Source organism: Perca fluviatilis, chromosome 10 (genome assembly GCF_010015445.1).
Source record: "Perca fluviatilis chromosome 10, GENO_Pfluv_1.0, whole genome shotgun sequence".
NCBI classification, from domain to species: domain Eukaryota; kingdom Metazoa; phylum Chordata; class Actinopteri; order Perciformes; family Percidae; genus Perca; species Perca fluviatilis.
Window position 1 is genome coordinate 19123986 of NC_053121.1, and position 10920 is coordinate 19134905.

The following is a 10920-nucleotide window of genomic DNA, read 5'->3' on the forward strand; positions in this document are numbered from 1 at the left end:
TTTGAAACCTGCATCAATGAGAAGCTTCGTGCATCACAGCACAATGAGTCCAAAACAAAATTTACTTGGCAGGCTTGATATTTATGTGAGTGGGCTGCTCAAATATTAACATTGTACGTGCTGCTAGATGTGTTTTTATTATTTCTTTCTTTTTTTGTGTGCGAGGTGACAAGCTGTTGCACATGGCCGGTCACCCACACAGTGTGCAGATACATTGTCCTTATCTACGGAGAGCAAATTGGACCAGAGCAACTATGGCTGCTTGTAACACTTAGCATGTTTGTGTTTGCTGTGTGTTAGGTATATGGAGTACTTCCCTCTGCCCTCCAACACAAGTTCAGACTACTACTTTGAGAAGAGTGCCAACTACTTTGATTCTGAGGTGGCTGCTCAGAGGGCTGCAGCTCTCCTGCCCAAAGCCAAGATCATCACCATCCTCATCAACCCGGCGGACAGAGCTTACTCCTGGTACCAGGTCTGTCACAGGCAACCCTTAACCAGACAATAACTTATCACGTGAAGTGTGTTAACTCTAAACTCAGTGCACAACACCCACTGCTCTGTTCATCTCTGTCTCAAGTCATTGTTATATAGTTAGGAATGTTTTTTAGACGTATCTTCCTCAACTCTCTGTCTGCACACAGCACCAAAGAGCCCACGATGACCCGGTGGCGTTGAAATACTCCTTCCACAACGTCATCACCGCAGGCCACGACGCTCCAGTCAAACTACGGGTCCTCCAGAATCGTTGTCTGGTGCCAGGCTGGTACGCCATCCACCTGGAGCGCTGGCTCAACTACTACCACTCCAGCCAGGTACCGTGGGTGAATGCATGCACATAGTAATGGGTAGTATGCAGTAACCAGCCCAGTTAACTCAGGTCGAGGTAGTGGGGGGGGAACTTTCCCCTCTGTGTAAATCGAGCTTTATGGGTGGCTGACAGGTATTTCTTTCCAGAAAGGTTTGGGGTGAAGGAGGCTTGTTTACTCTTGCACAGTTCATACGGGCAGTGTGTTAAATCCACTTGACCATGAGAGAAGGGAGCTGCCCTTCAGGGACGCTCAGAAAAACACGCTCTTGTTGCCCCAAAATGAATATACAGTACTAAAAAAGTTGTAACAGTCTATCAGCAGATTTTCAGGGAGCCATTGTTGTAATAAAAAGAACATTTGTAAATGTGAAAAGGGAACATTTTTAAATTTGTAAAATGATTGTGATAATCGTGAGTTTTTTTTTTCAAAGCTGTTAGGCACGAGACTGTCCTGCTTCGTTTCTGACCTTTGGGTACTGTTTGTGTGTCTCACCCAGTTGTTAGTCTTGGATGGGCAGATGCTGAAGACCGAACCTGCTTCAATCATGGATAAAATCCAGAAGTATCTGGCCCTGGTCAACGTCATCAACTACCACAAGATCCTAGCGTGAGTATCGTTCTTAAAATCACTTACAGTCTGATTTCTTCAACTGCCATGTTTACAAATCAATTTACAGATTGATTTATAGCTATACACTCCATAGTTTACACCAGATTTTAAGACCAGAAGTAAGAAAAAGGTGTTGCACACTCTGGCTCATATGCATTTCTCTATTTTAGTCTACTTCTATTAATCAGCACCTCACTATACTACACTACTTTGCTATATTACATTAGACGTTTCATGTGTAGGGTTCCAAACGAGTTAAGTTTCAGGTGTTAGAAAGCAGATATGTAAGACTTCATTTTATTCATCTAGTAGAAATCAGTTCCTGCTCTTATTTTGTTGTAGGAATCAACAATCTGTTGCAAGGCTTTTACTTTGGAACATTTTTTAGACTTAGGGGTAAAGATGCCGACCGTAAACCGCAACACTCGTTTCCTGTCATCTCTCTACTGGAGCCATCGAAGAAAGGCATAAAATGTCCAAAAAATGAGATGTAACTATAGGAAGGTTGTGACTGGTAACTGTAGATTTGAACGCCAAATGGAGTATTCTGTAGCTCTGTGTTAAATTATTTTATGTATCTACTATGTACAGGTTTGACCCTAAGAAAGGATTCTGGTGTCAGCTGCTGGAGGGAGGAAAGACCAAGTGTTTGGGGAAGAGTAAAGGGCGCAGGTACCCAGACATGGACCCTGAGGTATGCTCATTTGCCAGACTTTTGTTTTAAGAAATACATTTTATCATCTGTTAATATTTCACCTTTCATTTTCACTATTTTTGACAATGTTTTTTTTTGTCTCCTTCAGTCCCAGGGCTTCCTCAGGGAGTACTATAGGGATCACAACATTGAGCTGTCCAAGCTGCTCTACAGGATGGGTCAGCCGCTGCCCAGCTGGCTCAGAGAAGAGCTGGTCCACACCAGGTAGCAGCACCACAGGGGGGAGACCACAGCTCCACACACTGAACCACTGCTCCGCCCTGCTGAGGAACTCTGCCCGAGTGGCCTGAAATGTTTGAAGATCCCAAATAGTTTTGAAAGAGACTGAAATATATCCAAATTAGAGGATGGGATGCCCAACCAGAACTCAAAACGCAACTGTGATCTTCCCAAACGAACAGGACAACATTGGATAGTGAGCAAGGAGAGAGTGTAGTTGCTTTCAGCAGCTGATAGCGCTCTCCTCCCTCCCTGATGAGCTTCGAGATGCTGTGTCTCCCCTGCAGGACAAACCCGGACCATGGATGCTCTAAAGCGGGCCTCCGCTGCGTCCTGCAGAAGAAGGAAAGGCTCAGTGACGCACAGCAGGGACCTTGAGGGTTTGATAATCACATCCGTGCTCTCCTTAATCAATCCTTCTCAGCTTCGCATGAACTTCATCTTGAAAATCAAAGGAAGGAAGGAAGGAAGAAAAAAAAATAAACGTCTGAAGCTTGAGCAGTCTTCACAGTTTCAGCTCTGGGAAACCGGTGGAAGCAATGATCACGACATCACCTGTGTCTCCAGCTATGAGTTGAGGTGTTAGGAGCACATTAAAACAGGCAACTTAACATGAACTTAAATGGATGACAGCCTGATTGACAGAGAGACATTGGTTGCAAATGCCTTTGACGTAAGTAAGTGTTTATAAGTGTTTGTATGAGAGGAGATGAAATGGGACATCTGGAGTCTTGACTCAGGCTGCATGTTGTAGCCTTACTCGATAGGCCTTGGTAGAATCTAGTTATCGCATTTACAAGTGCCAGGACAGACTCTTCATTAAAATATTACCACGTGGACTTTTGAGGGTTCTTTTTTTTTTTTTTTTTTTTTTAAGGTTTTATGTCTTCTTTTCTCAGATTTTGTTTTAACGTATCTATAATGCTGACAGCAATGCATTATTGTAGAATGTACCAAAACTAAACATCTTAGCTCAGTTTTCTCATATAGGCCAGGTGTACACGAGACTTGTTTGTTCAAACTGTTCGGCTCAGCCTCCTCTCTAGTCAGTTTCAAGACCATTAAATTGGCTAAAGAAGGTACAGTAGGATAGATGTTGAAAGCACAATATTTAAGGCACTCAAGTGAACATCGATTCTGAACATACAGGTTACTGGAAAGCACACTAACAAAATGCATCCTACTACAATCTGTGAAGAAGATCATAAGCTAGCTACTGTATGCTTAATTACACACTCTGGTCAGAGAGATTTAGATAGTGTACAGAACAAGATTGCGCATTTCAAATCTGTTTTCAGCATTGAATTTTTAATTTTGTTGTTGTCGTCAAAACTGTATATTTTGTCTTTATATTTTGTTTCATTTCCTTTAGTAGTGGAGTTTAATTTTGGGGTAAAAAGCTGTCTCTGGGAAAAAAACGTTTAAAGTTGCCAGGCAAACCAACAGTAGGCCCAGTGAGACCACACAGACGTTTGGTTGTCGGTCAAGGTGTTACCACTGCAACTAGATGTCAAGCATAGATAACAAAAAGCTGCTCTTATTGCAATAGTTTTGTACAATGTTCTGATGTAATAACAATGCACATGTTGGTCATTTATTTCCTGACTTTGTAATGTACATAATACGCAACCCTCGGTAGACCTAAATTATTGAATGTGTTTTGGGTTTACACTCTCCATCAGCACATTCCCATAGTGTGAAATGTCAGTGCTGTACTGAGGGGAGTTTGGATTACTTCATCGTGCGGGGCTGTGTCTAAGATTGTTTCCTCTCATGTCCTCTCACTGCCAACTATTGTACACAGGTACTGAGTCTCTCCATATAAAGTATTAAGTGATAACACATAACGGCAATGATGGTACTAATCTCCTGGACTGTATGATAAAGATTTGTAATTGTTGTCAATAATTTTTACAGTGTAACTAATATTGTCGGTGCTTTTTAATTTGCAAATAAAACACCACTGTATTTTTCAGTAGTTGGATCTTTGTCCCTTCTTTTCCAGTTGAACTTTTAGCAATTTTTATTTATTTTTTTTACAAATCTTTTATTTAATTGAGCGTCACTCTAAATTCAAAGCAAACTGGATGATGGTGGCTGCTTTTGTGCAGAGATTTCTAGAAACTTGCATCACTGTCTGGCTTGAACATGGCTGAAAACTAGATTGGTTTGTCTTTTGCTTTCACTTCATGGCGAGGTACTTTTAGAGAAGAAAACGCCCTGAATCTCTCTCTAAATCGCATAAAGCATGGTTCAACAACAAAATACACGTTTGGTTTTTGTTCTGATGTTAAACCTAACCCAGGGTATAGATTAACGTTAATGTGGCTAATGTTTTTCAATTCCTTGTTTGGGAAAACACCAAAAATGTACCAAAGAACTATTTGTGTTCCAGGAAGTAAGGTGCATTGTATTGTGTAAGATAATTGCTGCATTTAATAATAATAATAATAAATAGAAGTTAAAATACAATTGTCTGCATGATTACAAATGATAAAGGTATTATAGGTAGCTATTATAAATGTGTTGTTGCTCTGTTATTGTTGGTATTGGAGGTAGTAGTAATACTTTTATTATTAGATTTTTTTCCTTTTATTGTTTGATTATTTCTTTACCCTGTGAAGCATTTTGCTAAAATGGTTAATGTATTTTAGTATGTATAAAGTATTCTAGTACAATATACTGTATATCTAATATAAGTATAGTGGTAATAAAAAAATACGTATTGGTATTAAATCTACATTAATTAAATTGAATCAACAATGTTAGTTTAGAATTAGCACAAACAATAGTTAATATACAGTATCGTGTGTTAGGTAAAATTCAGGTCATAAATAAACGCACGCTCCTTCACAATAGTCTGCCTCTATCAACAAGTGATGGTGGTATAAGCTGACCAATCACAGCTCGCACGCTCTCACAGCTCCACTGAGCCATCCCACAGCGCTTTTAAGACGGGGGACTTTCCACATCCCTTCACCTTTCTAAAGAACCTGTCTGGTACTCCTTCCTCATTTCTAACACCATTTATCTACTTGACCTGCCGGACTTTCTTCACTTTCGTGTTGCTGTTGAAGAAGTTGAGACAAACTTGCAGGACAGATGGCCCAATCTGGAGAAGATGCTCCCCTGGCCAGAGGAAGTCTGGCGGGCAGTGAAGAAGTTCTGGTTGCCCCTGCAGGACCCACAGGGTGAGAGGACCGTCCAAATTCTAATCCTTACTAATAAAATACTTGTTCCTCTGTGTATAGCTGGATTAAAGTAGTACATTTAAAATTAGTGGCTAATAATAATAATAATAATAATAGGCTACAGGAATACCACTTATTTGTTTAAATTGTGTTTATAGATTATGTTATTCCTAAATGCGATGATATTGAAGTCTCATCTTTTCATCAGATTAGTTCAAGAAAAAAAAAATATTTTAGTGTATTGAGTTGTTTTACAATATTTGATATGCTTGATATTTTTCTTTTTTTACATTAATTATATTGTAAAGCATTATTAGTAACCTTCTATTTGGGATCTTCAAAGTTCGGACTCTTCACAGAAGGCGTCTGCCTAGTAACTGGTGACGCTGACATACTATTGGTTCATGATTAACCACAGCGAAAAACCATTGGCCAATGTTTTACATTTCAATTTAGAAATAAACATGATTTATGAGTCTTTTAACTTAATAATCTCTCTAATGTATGACAAATATTAGTTATTTGTGAGGGATAAATAAGGCGTAAGCTATTATTTCCCTTACGTCACTGACTATTTTGTTGTTATGTATTTAGTTTTAATAATATACTCTTAAGATAAATTATAACTAACATATTAACATCCAAATAAAAGTGTCCAGTTAGATGATGACATTGTTTACATACAGTAGCTACAGTAGTACATGGAGTTTCTGAGTTGTAGTTTTACTTTTCATTGTAGTAAAACTATTTATGAAAAAGTGTACAGTTGTGACCTTTTTATGCGAGAAAAAAAAATATTTTTTACACCTGTTTATACATCTTGAAAAGGCTAAAGAGTAGCTGTATGTGTACTTCTTCATAACACCAGGAGAAGGCGTCTGCCTGGTAACAAGTGATGCTCACATTCTATTGGCTGATTATAAGCAGCAGAGAAAAAGGCTGACTTTACTTTTTGGTCTCAGGACTTGATGACGAGATATGTTGGTTTGCCTTTCTTTCCAATATGGATAATGGTTTACATATCCATGGGGCTTTTTCACAAATAGCACTTTTGGAAATGCCCCCAAGTAAATTTTATACTTTGGAATCTTTTCTAGAATTCAATCTCACTTTTAGTCTATCTGAATATGGGTGCTGCTTTATCTTAACATATTTATTTCTGTTTCTCTCTCTCTCTCTCTCTCTCTCTCTCTCTCTCTCTCAGGGGCTCTAACAGTCGTGCCTTGAAGGTGGCAGGCCTGACCACCCTGGCATGTCTGCTGCTGGCCAGCCAGGTCTTCACTGCCTACATGGTGTTTGACCAGAAGGAGCAGATCCACTCACTGCAGAAGAGCACAGACAGAATGGGCAAACAGATGACCCGCTCATCCCCAGGTAAAAGGAGGCATTAGAGTCCTAATAATCAGACAGGGTGGTACAAGCAGGAATGTGTCATTAATGAGTAGTCTTTGTCAGACAGGAGGAGGAAGAGGAGGAGGAGGAGGAGGAGGAGAAGGCTGTATGAATAAGGAGGTGAATAGGGAAGTGCAAGTTTGCTTAGTTTACGGAACTTCTCTTCTGAAAGCTGGACAGACAAAAGTTTTTGCTGGTGATTCAAAAAGGAGAAACCAGCCGTGTGCTACTCTTATGTTGCTTTTATCATTTCAAGCAGCGTCATATGGATTTACCATTATATAAAAAGCATCCTTTTGAGCTTTGATGACGTGTTGCCTGCATTTTATTCAGTTTGAATTTTGTTTGTATATGTTTTAATGTGTAATGATGGAATTTTAGATAAGGTATTTGTGTGTTTATTTCAAACCACATACAAAAAATCAGATGTTCATTGGCTTTTAGGCAAAAACAGAGATTCTCTCCCCAAAATTTATTATTTTTGTACTTTTTTCTTTACACATTTTTTTGCAATGTCATACTTTTTTTTTTTTGCTAATACATTTTTTTTGTTTTGTTTTTTTTGTTTACAGCTGTGGCTCCAATGAGGATGCAGATGCCCATGAACAGCCTTCCTCTGCTGATGGACTCCACTTCGGATCAGGACACCACGACACCCCTGACTGTAGGTTCACACCTGCCTCCTATAAAATAAAACTCATTTAACTTTATCTAGGTGGCAACAAACTTGTTTAAGAATTCAAATATTGTCCTGGATTTTGTGTAATGATTGAATATATTTCAACATGAATTTGAACAAACATTTGACTCCTGTGTTCCCGCCCATCAGAAACTGCAGGACACTCTTGTGAGCGTGGAGACGCAGCTGAAGGATCTCATGCAGGTATGTTGAACTCTGTATCCTGTGTGTACTGGCGTGGCTGATGTTGTGTCTAACGTCTAAAGTGTTGTCACTAAGCTCTGGTCATGTTTCTAACAGGACTCCCAGCTGCCTCAGTTCAATGAGACCTTCCTGGCCAACCTGCAGAGCCTGAAGCAGCATGTGAATGAGAGCGAGTGGAAGGTAACGCTTCACACACATTTACATCAAGACTACTAAAAGTAAAATAGAAATGAATTTAATTAGTCAGTCATGTATTTTTTTTTTTTACATTTTGCACTCTGCAGAGCTTTGAGTCCTGGATGCGTTACTGGCTGATCTTCCAGATGGCCCAGCAGAGTCCTGCTGCTCCAACAGCTGAATCAGGTACTTCAGCAACTTTCTTTCCTTTACATTTGAGTGTTTTGCTGATGCTCTGATCCACACCGGGGCTGTTACAGTAGATGCCGGTTTTCCTACATTTCCAGTAAGGGGTTTAAGGACTGTGGCTGTAATAACTTAATATGGCAATACTGATGTATGAGAGATTATGCTGAGCAGCGATAGAGTGACGCTTGGAGTTTATAGGATGCATACCAGTGCTTGTTTAAAGTAACTTTTACAATCATTTTCATTATTTTGCTGCAAAAAGGTTAACAATTGCATACCAAATATTTTTTCTTTTGTCACATTCAAGAGCATTCATAGCTTTTTCCCAGTTTCCAGTCTTTGTGCTATGCTAAGCCAACAGGCTTTTAGCTTCACATTCAATGAACATATATATATATATATATATATATATATATATATATATATATATATATATCAATCTTCTCATCTAACTCTCAGCAAGAAAGTCCATGAGCATATTTCCCAAAATGTAGCATTAACTTGGCTGCAGTCACCAGAAATAAACACCAAACAGGCCTTTAATGTCCCATTGTTCTCTACTCTTTCCATCATCCCTCAGCCTCTGTGATCAAGACCAAATGCCAGATGGAGGCAGCACCTGGAGCCTCCAAGATCGGTTCCTACAAGCCCCAGTGTGACGAGCAGGGCCGCTACAAGCCCATGCAGTGCTGGCACGCCACTGGCTACTGCTGGTGTGTGGACGAGACTGGCAAAGTCATCGAGGGCACCACCATGCGCGGCCGCCCCGACTGTCAGAAAGGTAGAAGACACTGATTAAAGGACTTTTGATTCAACGAATCTGATCTGTAGCTTTTCATGAATGACAAACTTCATTGGGCCATTTTTCTCTCCTGTTCATTTTAGCCTCACTTTATCCTCGTCGCATGATGTTTGCGCCCAGGCTGATGCAGAAGACCATCAGCATCGATGGTGAGTGCCTCAAATAACTTTTTTTTAGTGGATTAATAGTTTCGATGTTTATTAATAAACCTGTGCGTGTTGCTACACATCATCACATGTTGTGTTTCTCTTTTTTCCAGATGAGTGAAGCAAATGCAGCAAAGTGTGGGGTGTTTCTTTTCATCAAGCTTCGCAGACACAAGAATCAAAGTTATCTTTAAGTTGAATCAGTTAGTGCACTTCCATGTAATCTCTTGATTTTCATCATTTTGCTGGTAGCTTGAAATCAAATCAGTAGAGGCCTGTTACAGTGTATTTCTTTTAATTTTTGTGTTTAAGTAAATTGTGGGGTGTTCACATTGACATTTTTAACATATAGATGTTCTTATCATCTACAGTATATTAAAGTATGTCTTTTATATGTGTTTGTCTTTAAAACATGCTTTAAGGGTTGGATCACCCAAATGACATATTTTCTCCTTTGCCTCTACTAGTATCTAGAGAAGGAGCTAGTTCAGGTTTGAAGATGGAGCTAGTTCAGGTTTGAAGATGTCGCCTGTGAGGTGTCTGCCTCCTACCTACAACAATGGGATGTTTATGGTGCATAGAGCATCGAAATATTATGTTTAAAAATGTAAACAGCTAGACTCGTTCCAGAAACAATGTCCTTCGTTAGTCCGATAATCCACAGACCACACTCACAACAAATGAACCAAACCAAACCTATCTTTATGGCTATATTTATGAGAGTTTAGTGAAAAAGTATGGTTGTTTTTGTGATTTGGGTAAACCGACCCTCTAAAGGTTGTGAACAAAGACGTGACTTTTCTATGAAGGTGTTTGTGTTAAGAAGGCTAAATAAAGTTTTCCAAACAACTGTGTTTGCATTAGTACACATATGTTTAACCCCTAGTCATGTTATATGTATGATATATATATATATATATATACCATAAAGTTATTGTTGACGCTGTAGACAAAATAAGGCCGAAATAAACTTTAACCTGATTAGATGCACTGACACTGTTCACTTTTCTACCATTCTTTCTGTTTTAAAGTTTCACTTTTCACTGAACCACACTGGACTTTTACACTATATTGTATACATTTCTTGTTCAAAAACATAAACATGTAGCAGTTTCTGTAATTTATTAATTTAATTATCCTTTAATTCTCATTCTCCCTGACTTGTTCATTTTACAAACACCTATCACTCCCTATTTCCCCATAAGTTAAAGTCGTTCCTCAAAGTTAACAATGGCGGCCAGTTTAAATGAGGAAATGCTTATCATCAAATCAATATTCACATGGTTCTGATGGGTAAAGAAGAAAACCATTGTGTTAATGACATATAATGACGAGATCAGTTTGGGGAATTGAGTCCTGCTTTGAGGAAGTGCTGTATGTCCTAGTACACTGAACTTCTCTTTGTTTGGTGGAGGTGTGAGGAAGAGGAAGGGAAGTGGGAACCCCTTTAGCATAAAACCAGAAGTCAGCTGAGAATAAAAACATGCAACGCAGTTACCAGTTGTAGTCAACATCTCCAGCTAAACTGACCAGACGTTAAGTGCTTAACTTGAAGGCATATGCAGAATTTTTTTTAAACTATTTTAAATATAGTTTCTCCTCTCTGGACATTTCCAGGTGTTGCTGACAGTCCTCCTGCCTACCATGACACTGAATCAGAAATTGATTCTGCTCCTGCTTTTGGGACTCACTGTCACTTCAGGAGCGGCTGCTTCTCTTTGCGTTTTAAGTGAGGATATGACTCGTTGTGTGTGCAACGTTATGGTTATCCGCAACCCAGAATAT

General features: G+C 39.2%; 2 protein-coding genes across 2 annotated transcripts in view; both read left to right on the forward strand.

Annotated features, from left to right (window-relative positions):
• Window positions 1-4333, forward strand: part of LOC120567306 (bifunctional heparan sulfate N-deacetylase/N-sulfotransferase 1-like) — a 37021-nt gene extending 32688 nt beyond the window's left edge. Inside the window, 5 exon segments of the mRNA XM_039814248.1 lie at window positions 301-475; window positions 645-815; window positions 1309-1418; window positions 2013-2115; window positions 2225-4333. Coding sequence (XP_039670182.1) covers window positions 301-475; window positions 645-815; window positions 1309-1418; window positions 2013-2115; window positions 2225-2344 — 679 coding nt within the window. The 3' untranslated portion in view covers window positions 2345-4333.
• Window positions 4334-5321: 988 nt separating this feature from the next.
• cd74a (CD74 molecule, major histocompatibility complex, class II invariant chain a) lies at window positions 5322-9984 on the forward strand. Its single transcript, XM_039814251.1, has 9 exons — window positions 5322-5546; window positions 6751-6920; window positions 7511-7602; window positions 7768-7821; window positions 7918-8001; window positions 8106-8184; window positions 8768-8968; window positions 9073-9138; window positions 9249-9984. Exons 1-9 carry the CDS (start codon window positions 5458-5460, stop codon window positions 9254-9256), a joined length of 843 nt encoding a protein of 280 aa, XP_039670185.1. The 5' UTR covers window positions 5322-5457; the 3' UTR covers window positions 9257-9984.
• Window positions 9985-10920: the final 936 nt, after the last annotated feature.